Source organism: Myxine glutinosa, chromosome 2 (genome assembly GCF_964187855.1).
Source record: "Myxine glutinosa chromosome 2, kmMyxGlut1.1, whole genome shotgun sequence".
NCBI classification, from domain to species: Eukaryota; Metazoa; Chordata; class Myxini; order Myxiniformes; family Myxinidae; genus Myxine; species Myxine glutinosa.
Genome location: NC_136262.1, coordinates 48,423,449 through 48,446,302, shown reverse-complemented (window position 1 = coordinate 48,446,302; position 22,854 = coordinate 48,423,449). Strand labels below are relative to the sequence as shown.

The window sequence follows — 22,854 nt, the reverse complement described above, 5'->3', positions numbered from 1 at the left end:
CAGCATTGGCACAAATCATAATCACTAGATGACTTTCATTTAAATTCCAAGATGGCCGCCACAATACGTTTTAAGGTACGTCTCCCCTTTTCAGCTGGAAACTGCCCAATCTGAAGTCTAACTCTCTATCTCTCGGTCTGTTATGTGATGCAATAAACAAGCAAATTCCGACAGGCTTTCGAACATACTGTGCATTTTATATTTCAGCAAGGATGTTACAATGGTACCAAGCCCAGTAAAGTTAACACGCAAGAGAAGAAGACTATCAACAAACTTTTCAAAATGTGTTATTTGTCAGGAATCCGTGAACAATGTAAAAATGTCAAAAGTAATGAGAACAGGACAGAAAAACAGTGTTGGTTGCTACGCCTGCTACAGAAACCAGGAAAGATGAACTGCATCACCTCTACTCGATTAATTTCATAGTTGTCAAGATGTGCCACAAATACTGTACAACAGGAGTTGTTTTCAAAAATACATGAGCAAGTCAAATTTGCAACATACCAAATGTACTGCCAAGACCAGAAACACCAAGTGACTGGTTGTGACCAAAGAGCTTCAATTATCCCTATAATGTCCAGGAGAAATACCACGTTTGATAGATTGGTTTGTGCAACTTATTTGTTTGAAAAAAAAAATCACACAGAAAAGTCAACAAAACTGCACAAAATCGAGACATTTTGGGGACCCCAACCTGAAGGAGGCTGCACGTCAGCAAGGGGATGGCTACGGAAAATATCGGAGGAGGTTTTCATAGTTAAGGAAGCTGTCTATCACTCAACATGTCTTTCAGCCTACTCTAGTAAAATACACCTGAAGGCGAAGACACCTTCGTCAACTGTGACAACACCCGACCTTTATGACTCAGCATTCTACAGCTCGATCCAAGAAATAGACGCTGACTTAGTGTTCAACAAGAAAGCCCTCTTGCTTTCAAAGCTAGTACAGTGATACAAAGCCCAGCTTCAAGCAGACATAGATAGTAAACACCACCAAGAGTACCAGACTGTGGTCATGGCTGGAAAACACTATGTTTCAGCAGTTTCATTTATTGTGCAACAAGGACAAGGCCAGTGTACTATTGTATTGAGCAGCACCATAACATTTGGTGATGCCATCCAGGCTGCCAGTAGTCTGAAGTGGGAACTCAATTCATCTCAGTCACTGGACCTTCAGGTGATCAACAAGATGATCCCAATGAGCATGTCACTTCCGAACAAGCTATCCTATACAATGCTTTATTCATTTTGAGGTCTGATATAGGCAAAATTGAACTGATGCATTACTACCCAACACCAAGCGAGGTCAGCCGCCTTTGTACTCGAGACACTCCAACAGTTCATGGCTTTCTTGATCAGTGCAAAAACATTTGATTTGATGAGCAGCGAGTGTCTTGACTTCAGATGCCAATCGTATATGGCGTCTCTCCATTGAGGAATGCATAGTGTTCAACTGTTCGAAAGCCATTACGCCTCTGCATATGGGCCCTGCTGCACAGCTGCGCAACGAGTTTGGGTCTCGCACTTTGATTGACACGTTAAACCTTCATGGTTCTTGTATGAGTTATGATGACCTGAGGCAATTCATGATCAGTGCAGCACAAGCAGAAATGGAAACACTGCAAGAATATGTCAATTTATGATGGGGGACACCTCATCCACGAAGGAGATGACAATATAGATTATATATATCAATGCTGAAACTATAGATGGAAAGAATACTTTTCATTCGATGGCTAGGGTAGTATTCGAGGAACAGTCTCCAGATAGTCCAACAAGAAGAAAGATATCAGTTATAAAGCATGGAACAGCAATGTCATTGCTCTTTCAGGGCAGTCAGAGTATCTTCTGCAATGTGTAGCATTTGACAAACCAAGGAGACGCAGAGAGAAGGTGCTTGAAGAGTTGAACTCATGTAAGATGGACATGCAATCTGTTTCAGACCTTGCCTGCTGTCTCCTCAAACTTTTATCTTGTGGTGTCTTGCCAGTGACAAATGAAGCCATCATTACACCCAATGAGGTAATTCCATTTTATTCTGCATTCGACCACAAGCTCTCCACCAAGAAAACCAGCCATACAGCTGTTACATATGCACCAATTGTAGATGACAAACCAGCTGACATGGATACATTCGACACGACATTGCTAAAGTGTAAGAAAATATGTGCAGCACTAAGCCAACAGGATGTGGTTCAGACCATGGATCAGCAGCTGCATGCTGTTGCTCAGCAAGTGAAGTGGACCTTATCAGATCAACTCGGTGGCGATGTCATTCGAATGGGAGGGTTCCACACATTGTCCTGCTTCATTGCATGTATAGACAAATTTTGGGGTGATGCTGGATTGTTGGACTTCCTTGTCGACTCTGATATTTATGCCGCTTCCACTGCAGACCAAATGTTTACTAGCAAATAGTTAAATTGAGTTGTAAGAGGCCTAACTCTTGCCTATGAGGCCTTGTACCTAACTCTGAAGCTTTTTGCATTTGTTGCATGGTGCGAGAAGAGCGAAGGAGCACATGCAGTTCCACTAATTGTACGTGAAAGGCTGAAAGATGAACAGCAAGGATACACATCTGAGTTGGAGGACCAAGATTTGGATGTCATCACAAATAGCCAAGCCAGATATTGGGTCCCCAGAGCAACATGGTTGGGAAAAACAGGATGATAAACCTGCGCCTGCGTACTTCAAACAACCAATGGTCTCTGAGCTCCTTGAAGGACTCATCTGTTCCTGTTCCAATAGGGGTATATACAGTATATTATCAGTTGTGTATGTCTTCAGAGCAGCCTGCCTTGCACAGACCTGTCACATGCCATGGAAATGACGACTGTGGAAAATCACACTCGACTGACAGGAAACAAGAGCATCTGGATGAAGATGATGACGTCGGGTGAATAGTGATGTGACGTCGGTTGTATATTGTCTCAAATGGAATAAGTAACTTGAGTCACCATTATTCTATCTTCCGTAAACCTCTTTTGCATATATCAGTATATTCATCAATTTCCAGCTCTTGTAAACAACAAAATAGAACTGCATCGATACATTTGTTTTGTATGTCTTATATGGATTCCTTGAACCATGACACCTCCCCCAAATGTTAGTTTAGACACCGAGATCATGTTTCTATGATGCACAGAACCCGAGATAAGATGCATAATGGTTTCTCGCAACATAAATTTGAGAAATCATTATGTGATGGTGACCTTGTTTGACCCTTGTTCCACTTGACAGCTCCACATCATACCTCACTTTGACGGGGAGACACGAAGCTTTCAAATGGTATATGATGTGGGTGTGTGGAGGTGGGCTCAAACAAAGGGGGGCTGTTCTTGCTCAAACAAAACATATAACAACTCGATGAATTATTAAAGCGAGAATTAAAAGGTGTGTTTTGTCCATAAATTGTAAAAAGTCTTTCTTCTGTTCTGGGACCATCTATTTAGAGCAGTTGGAGGTTGGGGGGAAGGGTGGGGAAGAAGAGGTGAAGGATCATGAAAATGAAAATGAAGAGGAACAAGTGGATGGGTGATACAAAGTATGTAGTAGGGTCGAGGTATGAGGGAAGTGCAGGCAGAAAAGAGAATTAAGGTTGAGAGGATGTTGGAGAAAAGGGAGGGAAGATAGGGGGGTTTTATGGAGCATACAGGGAAAAAACGAAGAAGAGAGAGGGGTTAAACATTCCAACAAATATGAGTATGTAATAAATGCATGGCCCCTGAACTTTGCATCAATATCATTAAAGCTGAATCACCTCAATGCAGTACTTTACACGAGACCACAGTGATCACTGTAGCAATGTGGCAATGCAGCTGCAAGTTACGGTTCAGTAAAATCAGATGCTCCTACCATTCCGGGAAAGGTCCAGATCGACCAAGTTCAAAAAGTTGGACACTTCTGGAGGCAGTCTCTGAAGCTCATTATCACTGAAGCCCAACTTTCGCAGGTTTCGCAACCGAAAAAAGTTCTGCAATATATTGGGTGTGGAAAAAAAGGGTTGCGCAATTAAAGGTGGAGAAAGGCAACTTTGTTTTGCCATTGCATGTGTGGACCAGCTGCACGTGTGCCTGAAAAGTTCAAAAGATAAAGATTTAGTTCCTAATTTTTTTTCTCTTATAGCACCAGCTCACGCCTCTCAAAACTTCCTTGAACCTCCGCAACTCCTCCAAACCCTCCCACCCCCACTCGTCTATTACTCATCTCAACACAAAACAAAATTGGCAAAGAAAAAGGGGAAAGGAAAAGAAATTGGCACCCTCCATAATCCCATTGCTCACCCACCGCTGCATCCTGAACGCAGTTTCCTTCCGACAATAACCAACTCTACAACTACAATCCAAGTTTAAAGTTTCCTGTTATTTATACCTGACAACGTGCGGTCTCCAATGACATCCCCACAAGCACACAAAAAACTCATCCATTCCAAAAATTGCTCAAACCCTAATAACACCACCACACAAACCCGAATAAACACGATCACACAAACCCTAATACACACCATCACACAAACCCTAATACACACCATCACACAAACCCTAATACACACCATCACACAAACCCTAATACACACCATCACACAAACCCTAATACACACCATCACACAAACCCTAATACACACCATCACACAAACCCTAATACACACCATCACACAAACCCTAATACACACCATCACACAAACCCTAATACACACCATCACACAAACCCTAATACACACCATCACACAAACCCTAATACACACCATCACACAAACCCTAATACACACCATCACACAAACCCTAATACACACCATCACACAAGCCCTAATACACACCATCACACAAACCCTAATACACACCATCACACAAACCCTAATACACACCATCACACAAACCCTAATACACACCATCACACAAACCTTAATAAACACAATTAAACAAACACCAACAAACACAATTAAACAAACACCAACAAACACAATTAAACAAACACCAACAAACACAATTAAACAAACACCAACAAACACAATTAAACAAACACCAACAAACACAATTAAACAAACACCAACAAACACAATTAAACAAACACCAACAAACACAATTAAACAAACACCAACAAACACAATTAAACAAACACCAACAAACACAATTAAACAAACACAAATAAACACAATTAAACAAACACTAATAAAATATAAATAACCACATTTAGAGGCCATTTTTCACCGCAAAGTGGGGGTTGGCCTTTTTCGGGGACCGTGGTTGTTGTTGTTGTTTTTTGGTCCCCTTTTTGAAGCAATGTTTTACGGCCGGATGCCCTTCCTGCCTCCAACCTTTTTGTCGCCTTTTACGACAAGCAGGGAATTACCAGTGAACTGGTACTCAATTAGCCGACCTCGGAAGGATGACAGGCTGAGTCAACCCCCCGGCGTTAATTCAGCGATCGACCGGGATTCGAACCCAGGATCCTGGGATCCTAAGCCGGCACCCTAGCCGCTAGCCCAACACCAGGGCTAATTAAACAAATTAAACAAACACTAATAAACACAATTAAACAAACACAAATAAACACCATTAAACAAACACTAATAAACACCATTAAACAAACACTAATAAACACCATTAAACAAACACAAATAAACACCATTAAACAAACACAAATAAACACAATTAAACAAACACTAAAACCACCGTTTAGAGGCCATTTTTCCCCGCAAAGCGGGGGTTGGCCTTTTCGGGGACCGTGGTTGTTGTTGTTTTTTGGTCCCCTTTTTTGAAGCAATGTTTTACGGCCGGATGCCCTTCCTGCCGCCAACCCTGTTTGTCGCCTTTTTACGATAAACAGGGAATTACCAGTGTACTGGTACTCAATTTGCTGACCTCGGAAGGATGACAGGATGAGTCAACCCCCCTGGCGTTAATTCAGCGATCGACCGGGATTCAAACCCAGGATCCTTGGATCCTAAGCTGGCACCCTATCCGCTAGCCCAACACCAGGGACTGGAACACTAATAAACACAATTAAACAAACACAAATAAACACCATTAAACAAACACAAATAAACACCATTAAACAAACACTAATAAACACAATTAAACAAACACAAATAAACACAATTAAACAAACACAAATAAACACAATTAAACAAACACTAATAAACACCATTAAACAAACACTAATAAACACCATTAAACAAACACTAATAAACACAATTAAACAAACACTAATAAACACCAGTAAACAAACACTAATAAACACCATTAGACAAACACAAATAAACACAATTAAACAAACACAAATAAACACAATTAAACAAACACTAATAAACACAATTAAACAAACACAAATAAACACAATTAAACAAACACTAATAAACACAATTAAACAAACACTAATAAACACCATTAAACAAACACAAATAAACACCATTAGACAAACACAAATAAACACAATTAAACAAACACAAATAAACACAATTAAACAAACACTAATAAACACAATTAAACAAACACAAATAAACACAATTAAACAAACACTAATAAACACAATTAAACAAACACTAATAAACACCATTAAACAAACACAAATAAACACCATTAAACAAACACGAATAAACACAATTAAACAAACACTAATAAACACAATTAAACAAACACACTAATAAACACCATTAAACAAACACTAATAAACACCATTAAACAAACACTAATAAACACAATTAAACAAACACTAATAAACACCATTAAACAAACACTAATAAACACCATTAAACAAACACTAATAAACACAATTAAACAAACACTAATAAACACAATTAAACAAACACTAATAAACACAATTAAACAAACACTAATAAACACCATTAAACAAACACTAATAAACACCATTAAACAAACACTAATAAACACAATTAAACAAACACTAATAAACACCATTAAACAAACACTAATAAACACCATTAAACAAACACAAATAAACACAATTAAACAAACACTAATAAACACAATTAAACAAACACTAATAAACACCATTAAACAAACACAAATAAACACCATTAAACAAACACTAATAAACACAATTAAACAAACACTAATAAACACAATTAAACAAACACTAATAAGCACAATTAAACAAACACTAATAAACACCATTAAACAAACACTAATAAACACCATTAAACAAACACAAATAAACACAATTAAACAAACACTAATAAACACAATTAAACAAACACTAATAAACACCATTAAACAAACACAAATAAACACCATTAAACAAACACTAATAAACACAATTAAACAAACACTAATAAACACAATTAAACAAACACTAATAAACACCATTAAACAAACACTAATAAACACAATTAAACAAACACTAATAAACACAATTAAACAAACACTAATAAACACAATTAAACAAACACTAATAAACACCATTAAACAAACACTAATAAACACCATTAAACAAACACTAATAAACACAATTAAACAAACACTAATAAGCACAATTAAACAAACACTAATAAACACCATTAAACAAACACAAATAAACACAATTAAACAAACTAATAAACACAATTAAACAAACACTAATAAACACCATTAAACAAACACTAATAAACACAATTAAACAAACACTAATAAACACAATTAAACAAACAAAAAATAAACACCATTAAACAAACACAAAAAACACCATTAAACAAACACAAATAAACACAATTAAACAAACACTAATAAACACAATTCAACAAACACAAATAAACACCATTAAACAAACACTAATAAACACCATTAAACAAACACAAATAAACACAATTAAACAAACACTAATAAACACAATTAAACAAACACTAATAAACACCATTAAACAAACACTAATAAACACAATTAAACAAACACTAATAAACACCATTAAACAAACACAAATAAACACCATTAAACAAACACAAACAAACACAATTAAACAAACACTAATAAACACAATTAAACAAACACTAATAAACACAATTAAACAAACACTAATAAACACCATTAAACAAACACTAATAAACACCATTAAACAAACACTAATAAACACCATTAAACAAACACTAATAAACACCATTAAACAAACACTAATAAACACAATTAAACAAACACTAATAAACACCATTAAACAAACACTAATAAACACCATTAAACAAACACTAATAAACACTATCACAAAATCCCTAATAAACACCATTGAAGAAATACGACCACATCGCCGGGGATTAAGATCCCAGAGATGACGGATAGCCAAAACGAGCTTTAAGTCCGAAGCGTATTTCTAACTTGGCCGAGTTATCTTTTTGCGCATGTGGGAAAGGCCCGAAGCCTTACCTGATCGGACGGCGGACACCTGGTTATCCCTCCACCCACAAACACAAAAACGAACAGGACAAGACATTGAAAGTCAACAAATAATGATTTAATGAAAATAAATGCGGTAATAAAATGGTGAGGTAAACCTATAATCCTACTGCGAGACATCTCCACTTAGAATCATATACAGACAAGGGGAAAACGAAAGTAAAAATAAATGATGGCTGTTTTATAGTGTCGGCACTTCTCTCTCTCAACGAGGTCGTTGAAGGAAGGCAGTTCAAGGTGGCCCGGAACCGCTCCAACAATGGCGTGGAGTCGCTCTCCACAGCACCATGTATGTGAGGTGCCAAAAGCCCCACAAACTGTCGCCCCCACCTTCTCGTCAAGGGCAAACAGGCTACGAAGGCTAACACCGCTCTTTCCCAGCACCAGTGTTTTTGACCCTACCTCTCAAATGGTGAAGAATCACTTAAATATTCTATTATCCGGATCCGGATCTTCCGGATCTATCCGGATCTTCTGGATCTATCCAGATCTTCTTAAATATCCTATTCTATTATCCAGATCCGGTGGTTGGTTTCTGTAAGCTGATATGCAAATCCTATTCAGATTTCAAATCGGATGAAAATTAAGGATTTTAGAAATTTGAAAAGTGGTTGACCTTTGGCCTATGTCGACCTTTTGGCCTAAGCTGATCTCAAAAATAGTTGGTGGTTGAATTCAGTTGGCCGATATGTAAATCCTCTTCAAATTTCCAGTCAATCGGATGAAAATTGAGGATTTTAGAAATTTGAAAAAGAGTGGTTGACATTTGGCCTATGTCGACCTTTTGGCCTAAGCTGATCTCAAAAATAGTTGGTGGTTGAATTCAGTTCGCCAATATGTAAATCCTATTCAAATTTCAAATCAATCGGATGAAAATTGAGGATTTTAGAAATTCGAAAAAAGTGGTTGACCTTTGGCCTATGTTGACCTTTTGGCCTAAGCTGATCTCAAAAATAGTTGGTGGTTGAATTCAGCCAGCCGATATGTAAATCCTATTCAAATTTCAAGTCAATCAGATGAAAATTGAGGATTTTAGAAATTTGAAATGGTTGTTGACCTTTAGCCTATGTTGACCTATCGGTCAACTTTTTGGTTGACCTTTTTTGGTTTGACTCTCCCCCGTCCCACTTGATCTCACTCTCACTTCTACTCTGTTGTTGGTATTTCCCCCTTTCCATTTTGCTCCCTTGCATTCTGCTGTCGGCTATAGCTCTTACATGAGCCCCAAACATGCATGCAAAAGAAAAATTTCATTTAATTTTGATTGGAAAAAAATCACCTCTTCATTTGATTTTAACCGAACCCCTGATTTAATTTTGATTAGAACCCATTACCACCTCATTTAATTTTGATTATAACCCATTACCACCTCATTTAATTTTGATTATAACCCATTACCACCTCGTTTAATCCAGGTTAGAATCCATTACCACCTCATTTGATTTCGGCAAAAATTAACTGCCACCTCATTTAATATTGATTAGAATCAATTACCCCCTCATTTCATTTTGATAACAACCCATTACCACCTCATTAATTTTGATTAGTACCCATTACCACCTCATTTGATATTGGATCAAACCCATCATCACGTCTGATTTTCGTTTAAACCCATGACCTCATTCGATTTAAACCCATAATCACATTTAATTTTGGTATTAACTCATTCTCACCTCATTTGATTTTGGCATGAACCCATCCTCAACTCTTTGGTTTTGGATTGAACCCATTACCCCCTCATTTGATTTGGGAATGAACCAAACCTAATCTCATTTGAATATGGTATAAACCCATCCTTACCTCATTTGATTTTGGCACGAACCCATTCTCACCTCATTTGATTTTGGTTCGAGTCCATTCTCATGTCATATGTTTTTTCATTTGAACCCATCCTCACCTGATTTTATTTTGGTATGAACCCATCCTCACCTCGTTTGCTTTTGGTATGGATTCACAGTGGGAGACGGGGTTTTGCAATCACGTGTGTGTGTGTGTGTGTGTGTGTGTGTGTGTGTGTGTGTGTGTGTGTGTGTGTGTGTGTGTGTGTGTATATATGTGTGTGTATGTGTATATGTGTATGTGTGTAGTGTGTTGTGTGAATAAGAGAGTAGACAGAATTGTGAGGAACAGAAATTAAAAAAAACGAGATGTATGTGTGTGTATATGTGTGTGTGTGTGTGTGTGTGTGTGTGTGTGTGTGTGTGTGTGTGTGTGTGTGTGTGTGTGTGTGTGTGTGTGTGTGTGTGTGTGTGTGTGTGTGTGTGTGTATGTGTGTGTGTAGTGTGTTGTGTGAATAAGAGAGTAGACAGAATTGTGAGGAACAGAAATTTTAAAAAACGAGGTGTGTGTGTGTGTATATATATGTGTGTATGTGTGTATGTGTGTATGTGTGTATGTGTGTATGTGTGTATGTGTGTATGTGTGTTGTGTGAATAAGAGAGTAGACAGAATTGTGAGGAACAGAAATTTTAAAAAACGAGATGTATGTGTGTGTATATATGTGTGTGTGTGTGTGTGTGTGTGTGTGTGTGTGTGTGTGTGTGTGTGTGTGTGTGTGTGTGTGTGTGTGTGTGTGTGTGTGTGTGTGTGTGTGTGTGTATGTGTGTAGTGTGTTGTGTGAATAAGAGAGTAGACAGAATTGTGAGGAACAGAAATTTAAAAAAACGAGGTGTGTGTGTGTGTGTGTGTGTGTGTGTGTGTGTGTGTGTGTGTGTGTATATATATATATATATGTGTGTGTATGTGTATATGTGTATGTGTGTATGTGTGTATGTGTGTATGTGTGTAGTGTGTTGTGTGAATAAGAGAGTAGACAGAATTGTGAGGAACAGAAATTTAAAAAAACGAGGTGTGTGTGTGTGTGTGTGTGTGTGTGTGTGTGTGTGTGTGTGTGTATATATATGTGTGTATATGTGTATGTGTGTATGTGTGTATGTGTGTATGTGTGTATGTGTGTATGTGTGTTGTGTGTTGTGTGAATAAGAGAGTAGACAGAATTGTGAGGAACAGAAATAAAAAAAAACGAGATGTGTGTGTGCATGTCTGTCTGTGTGTCTGTCCAGGCCATAACTCTTTTTCCATTTGAGCTTTTGTCATCAAATTTTCAACACAGCTTTATTATGAGAATATGGAGAAGACAAATTAATAATTGTGTCAAAAGGTAACAGGTCAACATCACCTAAAATCCATCCATCCATTTTCAGCCAATCGACCTGAAATTTTAATTTACCATTTGAGGTTTGCTATCAAATTTTCAACAAAGCATTATTATGAGAATATGGAGAAGACATTAATAATTCGATCAAAATGTAAAAGGTCAGCAGCCTAAAATCATCAATTTCCATCCAAGTGACCTGAAAAATTAAGAATTTGCATATTAGGTCACTGAATTGGTTTACCAATCAAAAGCTGGAAGCCAATTGGTTTTTTTTATTTATAAAAAGGTCAAAGGACAAGGTTCAATACAATCCAGATTGATCTAAAATGTAATTGAATTTGCATATCGGGTCACCGGATTAGTTAATCAATCAAAAAGCAAAGCTAATTGTTTTTTTTAGATCAAAAGGTCAAAGGTTCAATAAAATTGCCAATTTTCATCAGATAGACTTGAAATTTTAGCAGGGTTTGCAAATTGGGCCACTGAAGCCTATTGCTTTTGAGGTTGAAAGGTCAGGCCAACTAAAATCTTCATTTTCTTGTATTGTCAACTCCGCCACCAAAGGTGGATGGAGGTTATGTTTTCAACCCTGTCTGTCTGTCTGTTTGTTTGTGAAGAGGATATCTCAAAAAGTTGTGGATGGATTTGGATGAAACTTGATGGACAGATTGGTGTGTGACAAGGAAGAATTGGTTATGTTTTGGTGAAGATTCGAATCCGGATCTGGATCAGAAAAATTTTAAGCGATTCTTCACCATTGATTGAAAGGGCTAAAACTGATATATAGCACAATATCTCAAAAAGTTCTGGACGGATTCGGGCGAAACTTAGCGGACAGGTTTGGTGTGTGACAAGGACAAATAAATTCCATTTTGGTGAAGATCCGAATCAAGATCCGGATACAAAAGTTTTTTAAATTGTAAGTGATTCTTCTCCATTGAGTGGTAGAGCCAAAAACGATATGTAGCATGATATTTCAAAAACTTGTGGGTGACTTATGACCAAACTTGGTGGATGATGACTTGGGTAAGTGACAAGAACAAGCCGATTCGATTTTGGTTCAGGTCTAGATCCAGATCCAACCTATCAGTGGGATACAAAACGTAAACTGTTCAGTGTTCAACCTGGCAGAGGTATGCTCTCTACCGAGTGTCATTCTAGTTTTAGCTGTTTCTGTCGTATTTAACATATGGAAGAAGTCTGAATACAAAGCAGATGCAGATGGGCTTTGCATTTTCAGATGATTTCTAGTTTGATTTTGGATTGAACCCAACACTCTCTCATTTGATTTTGGTTTGAACCTATCACATCATTGTACACCGCTCCTTTCCTATTCCATCTCCAAGCGGTGCATGACATCATCGCTGGGCATCGAAGGAGGCCCGGCGATGACGTGCACTAAAAGGGAGTACTCAGTTTTCACTCCGTTGGTTTTCTTGTTTGGTTGGCAGGGCGATATCTCAGTAATCCTTTGAGATAGAAAGCTGAAATTTGGGTACAATAGTGAGCAAGCGCTTTGGCAAAAAAACAAAAGAGCTAATTTTTTTGGATTAATAAATTACTTAAAATTATCGATTTATTTAAGATATATTTATTTTCTTTCACATCTGGGCAATATCTCAGGCACCTTTCAAGCAAGGAAGCTGATATTTGGACACTGCAGTGACCAAGTGATTTGGGTGTAAAGTGTATTTTTGATTTACTGATTAATTGATTAATTATTTAATTTTTCGATTAATTGCTCCATTAATTAATTTTCAAAAAGTTAGATTCGGATGAGACTGGTGGTTTAGGTATGCTATTCACCAATTGATTAAGAAATAAAATATTATATATATGTATATTTTAATTATTGATTATTTATTTTCTTTCTCATCTGGGCAATATCTCAGGCACCTTTTGAGCTAGGAAGCTGATATTTGGACACTTCAGTAACCAAGTGATTTGGCTATAATGGTTATTTTTGATTTATTGAATTAATCAATTAATGGATTGATTATTTAATTTTTCAATTAAATTAATTATTTTTCAAAAGGTTACACATTCGGATGAAACAGTGGTGGTTTAGGTATGGTATTACCCAAATAACGAAGAAATTAATTATTTTGTGATTTTTTTTTTTGGTTTATTATGCAATGAATCAATCAATTATTGTACACCGTTCCCTTCCAAATTCGGTCTCCATGTGCTGCACGATGGCATCGCTGGGTGCCGAAGACGTGCCGGCAATGTCGCGCTGAAGGATATGTTATTTATTTATTTGGCATGGGGCAGATGCAGATGCAAAGATGCAAAGAGTATTTTTTTGCAAAGAGTATTTTGAAGTACTTTGAAACAAAGTACTTTGAATGTAGCTCTATTTGTTTGATTTTGGTTTGAACCTCACCCCCATTTGATTTGGAATGAACCCATTTTCAGATGCAAAGAGTATTTGAAGTACTTTGAAACAAAGTACTTTGAATGTAGCTCTATTTGTTTGATTTTGGTTTGAACCTCACCCCCATTTGATTTGGAATGAACCCATCCTCAATTAATTTATTTTTATTTTTATGTATACAAGATTGAGGCTCATGTAAGAGCTAACAATAATCACAAAAAACAAACTGACCCATAAAACATATGAAAAAGGGAGTGGGAGACAAGATGGGGAGAGAGAGGGAAGCACACAAGTACAACAGTAGAGAACAGGGACATCGGGAGATCTGTGGGAGGGAGAGGGCTTGGGGGGGCGGAGGCATGGGGGGGTCTTGACCTCCCCCCCCCTTTGGGTCATTGTCCCAAAGGGGGGGGTCAGTGAACCCCCTCCCCCCCTTTGGGGGAAGGTAATTTTGATGTGAACCTATCACTCCCTCATTTGATTTTGGTTTAAATCCTTCACTCCCTCATTTGATTTTGGTTTAAATCTATCACTCCATCATTTGATTTTGGTTTAAATCTATCACTCCCTCATTTGATTTTGGTTTAAATCTATCACTCCCTCATTTGATTTTGGTTTAAATCTATCACTCCCTCATTTGATTTTGGTTTAAATCTATCACTCCCTCATTTGATTTTGGTTTAAATCTATCACTCCCTCATTTGATTTTGGTTTAAATCTATCACTCCCTCATTTGATTTTGGTTTAAATCTATCACTCCCTCATTTGATTTTGGTTTAAATCTATCACTCCACCATTTGATTTTGGTTTAAATCTATCACTCCATCATTTGATTTTGGTTTAAATCTATCACTCCATCATTTGATTTTGGTTTAAATCTATCACTCCTTCATTTGATTTTGGTTTAAATCTATCACTCCATCATTTGATTTTGGTTTAAATCTATCACTCCCTCATTTGATTTTGGTTTAAATCCATCACTCCCTCATTTGATTTTGGTTTAAATCTATCACTCCATCATTTGATTTTGGTTTAAATCTATCACTCCCTCATTTGATTTTGGTTTAAATCTATCACTCCATCATTTGATTTTGGTTTAAATCTATCACTCCTTCATTTGATTTTGGTTTAAATCTATCACTCCCTCATTTGATTTTGGTTTAAATCTATCACTCCTTCATTTGATTTTGGTTTAAATCTATCACTCCATAATTTGATTTTGGTTTAAATCTATCACTCCCTCATTTGATTTTGGTTTAAATCTATCACTCCTTCATTTGATTTTGGTTTAAATCTATCACTCCCTCATTTGATTTTGGTTTAAATCTATCACTCCCTCATTTGATTTTGGTTTAAATCTATCACTCCATCATTTGATTTTGGTTTAAATCTATCACTCCCTCATTTGATTTTGGTTTAAATCTATCACTCCTTCATTTGATTTTGGTTTAAATCTATCACTCCTTCATTTGATTTTGGTTTAAATCTATCACTCCCTCATTTGATTTTGGTTTAAATCTATCACTCCCTCATTTGATTTTGGTTTAAATCTATCACTCCATCATTTGATTTTGGCTTAAATCTATCACTCCTTCATTTGATTTTGGTTTAAATCTATCACTCCATCATTTGATTTTGGTTTAAATCTATCACTCCCTCATTTGATTTTGGTTTAAATCTATCACTCCATCATTTGATTTTGGTTTAAATCTATCACTCCTTCATTTGATTTTGGTTTAAATCTATCACTCCATCATTTGATTTTGGTTTAAATCTATCACTCCCTCATTTGATTTTGGTTTAAATCCATCACTCCCTCATTTGATTTTGGTTTAAATCTATCACTCCATCATTTGATTTTGGTTTAAATCTATCACTCCCTCATTTGATTTTGGTTTAAATCTATCACTCCATCATTTGATTTTGGTTTAAATCTATCACTCCTTCATTTGATTTTGGTTTAAATCTATCACTCCCTCATTTGATTTTGGTTTAAATCTATCACTCCTTCATTTGATTTTGGTTTAAATCTATCACTCCATAATTAGATTTTGGTTTAAATCTATCACTCCCTCATTTGATTTTGGTTTAAATCTATCACTCCTTCATTTGATTTTGGTTTAAATCTATCACTCCCTCATTTGATTTTGGTTTAAATCTATCACTCCCTCATTTGATTTTGGTTTAAATCTATCACTCCATCATTTGATTTTGGTTTAAATCTATCACTCCCTCATTTGATTTTGGTTTAAATCTATCACTCCTTCATTTGATTTTGGTTTAAATCTATCACTCCTTCATTTGATTTTGGTTTAAATCTATCACTCCCTCATTTGATTTTGGTTTAAATCTATCACTCCCTCATTTGATTTTGGTTTAAATCTATCACTCCATCATTTGATTTTGGCTTAAATCTATCACTCCTTCATTTGATTTTGGTTTAAATCCATCACTCCATCATTTGATTTTGGTTTAAATCTATCACTCCCTCATTTGATTTTGGTTTAAATCTATCACTCCATCATTTGATTTTGGTTTAAATCTATCACTCCTTCATTTGATTTTGGTTTAAATCTATCACTCCCTCATTTGATTTTGGTTTAAATCTATCACTCCCTCATTTGATTTTGGTTTAAATCTATCACTCCATCATTTGATTTTGGTTTAAATCTATCACTCCTTCATTTGATTTTGGTTTAAATCTATCACTCCATCATTTGATTTTGGTTTAAATCTATCACTCCATTTGATTTTGGTTTAAATCTATCACTCCCTCATTTGATTTTGGTTTAAATCTTTCACTCCTTCATTTGATTTTGGTTTAAATCTATCACTCCATAATTTGATTTTGGTTTAAATCTATCACTCCCTCATTTGATTTTGGTTTAAATCTATCACTCCTTCATTTGATTTTGGTTTAAATCTATCACTCCCTCATTTGATTTTGGTTTAAATCTATCACTCCCTCATTTGATTTTGGTTTAAATCTATCACTCCATCATTTGATTTTGGTTTAAATCTATCACTCCTTCATTTGATTTTGGTTTAAATCTATCACTCCATCATTTGATTTTGGTTTAAATCTATCACTCCCTCATTTGATTTTGGTTTAAATCTATCACTCCCTCATTTGATTTTGGTTTAAATCTATCACTCCCTCATTTGATTTTGGTTTAAATCTATCACTCCATCATTTGATTTTGGTTTAAATCCATCACTCCCTCATTTGATTTTGGTTAAATCCATCACTCCATCATTTGATTTTGGTTTTAATCTATCACTCCCTCATTTGATTTTGGTTTAAATCTATCACTCCTTCATTTGATTTTGGTTTAAATCTATCACTCCCTCATTTGATTTTGGTTTAAATCTATCACTCCCTCATTTGATTTTGGTTTAAATCTATCACTCCCTCATTTGATTTTGATTTAAATCTATCACTCCTTCATTTGATTTTGGTTTAAATCTATCACTCCATCATTTGATTTTGGTTTAAATCTATCACTCCCTCATTTGATTGTGGTTTAAATCCATCACTCCTTCATTTGATTTTGGTTTTAAACCATCATCCCTCATTTGATTTTGATGTGAACCCATCACTCCATTTAATTTTGGTTTAAATCTACCACTCCCCTCATTTGATTTTGGTTTAAACCCATCAACCCCTCATTTGATTTTGAGGTGAACCCATCACTACCTCATTCGGTTTTGAATCCACCCTCACCTCATTTGATTTTGGTTTGAACCAATCAGCATGACAATGATTTTCAGCTCTTGGTTAATGCCATTTTACTACCTCAAGACCATGGTTTTTCTAAAACCTTTATCGTCTCAAGTTGAATTTGCTGATAGATTTGAATAGCAAAAAAATAAAAATAAAACATTAAAAACCACAAAAGTAAAAACAACATTCGTCCCAAAGATATTTTCTGTGAATATCAACAATAATCAGCAACGGAATCAGACGTTTTAAATCTTTTGCACAGATGGTGGTGAACAGTGTACAATATTATTAATTAATTGCAAAACACAACCAGAACCAGAACCTGAAACGTGGTAAGAGAAGAGAACACTACACTAGGCAGACACCACCTCTTCGTTATATTTGTCAATGCCCAGTGGTGCAGGATGTGAATAACAGGACAACGCAATCAACTGTGGGCATGAAATGGTGGCCATTAACACTCAGATGCATGATGCGATTATCGCTTCGAAGTTTTGTACTTGGATAACAGGACATTGGGTCAGGCTGTCTTGGACAACACTGCCTTTTCATCGATATCATTTTAGTGTCCATCCTTAGTTTCCTCGAAGGCATCAAGAGTCAACCCAACAATCAAACCACCTTTTTGAAGGTCAGTAATGAGGCTGTTGGACCTTTACTGATGGCAACATGGTAATCCTCCAAACACGAGCCCAGAATCGAAATCCTTACAGTCGCTGCCTTCGTATTCCCTTAAAACAACCTCTGGCATTCCAAGTCAATGGCTACTTCAACCCAAGGGAGATTCAGTGTTGCTAAAGACGTCTGATAGCAAGGACTACACAGGGTCTGAGTGGCTTAACTTTGCTCGAGCATAGCCAGGGCAGAGAGTTGTGATTTGTTCAGGGTGCTGGTGATAACTCACCTACTGGTAATCACAATGAGACCATGGGATGTTTAACGATCACAAATTGGTGCTAGAACACAAGACAACCAGATTAACATCCTTGAGAGGGATGGAGTGCTTTGTGATACAACACCCAGACTGCCAGACACCAATCCAGAAGTTTGCAGTCGGTTTGGGAAAACACAAACACTAACACGGAGGTGTAACTTTGAGACCTGGTGGGTCTCCGCTCCACCTTCTGAAACCCGCATATGGAGATAACAACCAATACACACACACACACACACACACACACACACACACACACACACACACACACACACACACACACACACACACACACACACACACACACACACACACACACACACACACACACACACACACACACACACACACACACACACACACACACACCAAATTGTACGAACATGAAAATTATTCTTCGCCTCTACATTCTCAATCGCACCTGTCACCTTCCCACCCACAATCCTCGAAATCTCCATTTGTATAAATCTTTACCATCCCTCCCCTCAATTGTCAAATCTTCTTTCAATGTAATAAATTCAATCTTCCGATCAAACTGATCATTTCCCCTTCTCATAAAAACAAATACTGCTCTTTCAACATCAGATCGTCAGCCTTCCCGTAAACATGAACCACCGCCATGAGCACAATGTGTCGCCCATCACTAACGCACACCACGTCTCTACACCCACACCGGCAACACCGCACCACGTTCTACAAACACACACACACACACCTGTAACCACACCACGTCTCTACACACATACCGGTAACACCACACCACGTCTCTACACACACACCGGTAACACCACACCACATCTCGACACACACACCTGTAACACCACACCACATCTCGACACACACACCTGTAACACCACACCACATCTCTACACACACACACACACACAACACCACACCACATCTCCACACACAGACACACACAACACCACACCACACCACACCACACCACACCACACCACACACACACACACACACACACACACACACACACACACACACACACACACCTGTAACACCACACGACGTCTCTACATCCATACCGGTAACACCACACCACGTCTCTACACACACACACCGGTAACACCACTCCACATCTCTACACACACACACCGGCAACACCACACCACGTCTCTATACCCACACCGGCAACACCACACCACGTGTCTACACCCACACCAGAAACACACCACGTTACCACACCCCCACACCGGTAACACCACACCACATCTCAACATCCACACCTGTAACCACTCCACGTCTCTACACCCACACCGGTAACACCACACCACGTCTCTACACCGACACCGGCAACACCACACCACGTCTCTACACCCACACCGGCAACACACCACGTCTCCACACCCACACCAGTAACACCACACCACGTCTGCACACCCACACCGGTAACACCACACCGTCTCTACATCCACACCGGTAACACCACACCACGTCTCTACACCCACACCAGTAACACCACACCGTCTCTACATCCACACCGGTAACATCACACCACGTCTACACCCACACCACGTCGACACCCACACCGGTAACACCACACCACGTCTCTAAACCCACACCGTCTCTACACCCACACCGGCAACAAGCCACGTCTCTTCACCCACACCGGCAACAAACCACGTCTCTACACCCACCCGGCAACACACCACGTCTCTAAACCCACACCGGTAACACACCACGTCTACACTGCACTCACAACGGCAACACACCACGTCTCTACACTACACCCACACCGGCAACACCACGTCTCCACATCCACACCGGTAACACCACACCACGTCTCCACAACCACACCGGTAACACCACACCACGTCTCCACACCCACACCGGTAACACCACACCACGTCTCTACATCCACACCTGTAATCACACCACGTCTCTGCACCCACATCGGTAACACCACACCACGTCTCTACACCCACATCGGTAACATCACACCACGTCTCTACACCCACACCGGTAACACCACACCACGTCTCTCCATCCACACCGGTAACACCACACCACGTCTCTGCACCCACATCGGTAACACCACTCCACGTCTCTACACCCACACCGGTAACACCACACCACGTCTCCACACCCACACCGGTAACACCACACCACGTCTCTCCACCCACACCTGTAATCACACCACGTCTCTGCATCCACATCGGTAACACCACTCCACGTCTCTACACCCACACCGGTAACACCACACCACGTCTCCACACCCACACCTGTAACACCACACCAGGTCTCCACACCTGTAACACCACACCACGTCTCCACACCCACACCTGTAACACCACACCACGTCTCCACACCCACACCGGTAACACCACACCACGTCTCCACACCCACACCGGTAACACCACTCCACGTCTCTACACCCACACCGGTAACACCACACCACGTCTCCACACCCACACCGGTAACACCACACCACGTCTCCACACCCACACCTGTAACACCACACCACGTCTCTGCATCCACACCTGTAATCACACCACGTCTCTACACCCACATCGGTAACACCACTCCACGTCTCTACACCCACACCGGTAACACCACACCACGTCTCTTCACCCACTCCGGTAACACCACACCACGTCTCTCCACCCACACCTGTAACACCACACCACGTCTCTGCATCCACACCTGTAATCACACCACGTCTCTACACCCACACCGGTAACACCACACCACGTCTACATCCAGACACCACGTCTCTACACCCACACATGTAACACCACACCTGTAACACCACACCTGTAACACCACACCATGGCAGCAAGAGATCAGCTGGAAAGAGGGCGCGCCGGCGCGGCCCACGGTGTCGAGGTGCGACCAACGGTTCTCACACCTTGGGCAGGTCGTGGATCTGGTTCGAATCGAGCAGCAGCTCCTCCAGGGTGCGGCTGTAACGGAACACCTCGTCGGGGACGGCGACCAGGGAGCAGTGCCTCTTGTCAATGGAGTCGACATGCCGGTTGCAGCGCCACAGCGGGATACACTTAAGCATTTCCGAGAAGCACCACCGAACCAAGCTCCCCCTTCCTCCTGCGGACCCCTGGTTAGTTTGTGTCACCTACGAGGGTCGCATGCAAGGAGCGAATGCCATGAGCGCAGACGACTCGACAATCCCGGGGAACACTAAGGCCTGCTCGGCTGCTCCTGATTCTCGAGAATCTCCCAGCACAGATCTTTAGGCTTCTTCTTCTTCAGACAATCTCACTATGCCTCTTCTTCTTCGGCCAACTACTCTTCGACAATAGTCATTCTCTTCTCCTTAGAAATACGAGTGACAAACACCGTGTCTACGAGGTAATAAAAATTCGTCCGATAATAGGTAATAAAAGCAAATCCGATAAAACAATCGTCCGTACGCGTGAATGGAAGTAGGTCCGACGCTCCAACGGTGTTTCCCACACTCGTTCATCCGATGGGAGAACACTCATGTGACGTCACGGATCGGAGCCGCCCCTCCGCTTGTAATCCTCGAATGGGAAGCTTTATTTAGGAACATCCACATGTCGCATGTTAAACACGTAAGGAGGAAGATTTTTTGAACTTTCTCCATCGTGTTCCAAATTAGATGCCTCTCATTTCTCCGTAATGTCCTTTGTCCAATCCTGTTCCTCTCATAAATACCAACCCGGCTACCCCCTGCTGTGCGTACGACGTAATATGTAGATGAACAGGTAATCTCACTTGTGGTCATCACATTCAAATACAAGAACGATGACTCAGATTTCTAAATACTGTATTTGATGAAGCAGTACAACGCCAACGTGTACAGGTACAGGCAGATCCTCCGCTGGGTATAGGCCCGCTGCAAACCTCACATGGGGGTCCCCCTGCAAACCTCACATTGTGGGGCCCCCTGCAAACCTCACATTGTGGGGCCCCCTGCAAACCTCACATGGGGGGGGGGGGCCCTGCAAACCTCACGTGGGGGCCCCCTGCAAACCTCACGTGGGGGCCCCCTGCAAACCTGTCATGTATGAAGCTGCAAATATTCACCGTTGTATCCCTACACCGGGACCGCATTGTATACCCTACGCCACAGCTCGGATGGCGCGGCAGTTAATCGGGCCTGTATCGGCAGAGTGAATAAACGTGTACTACAATTGATCATAGTTTGTCGAGATACCTTACATGGCGACGAGGATGGGATACCTTACATGGCAACGAGGATAAACATCTAGACCATGACTTCTTTTGGCCATATCGATGAATTCGACCCTCATGAGGGGGATTTTGACACGTATTCTGAGCGGTTGTC

At 39.5% G+C, this 22,854-nt stretch overlaps 1 protein-coding gene across 6 annotated transcripts in view; it reads right to left on the bottom strand.

The window, feature by feature from the left end:
• SCRIB (scribble planar cell polarity protein) overlaps positions 1 to 22,014 on the bottom strand; it is a 139,996-nt gene extending 117,982 nt beyond the window's left edge. For all 6 annotated transcript variants that reach the window (XM_068108272.2, XM_068108273.2, XM_068108274.2 and 3 more), the window contains exons 1-2: positions 21,433 to 22,014; positions 3,855 to 3,972 (exon numbers count right to left, since the gene is read on the bottom strand). In XM_068108272.2, coding sequence (XP_067964373.2) covers positions 3,855 to 3,972; positions 21,433 to 21,591 — 277 coding nt within the window. In that variant the 5' untranslated portion in view covers positions 21,592 to 22,014. The remainder of the gene's footprint in view (positions 1 to 3,854; positions 3,973 to 21,432) is intronic.
• Between the last annotated feature and the right edge of the window lie 840 nt (positions 22,015 to 22,854).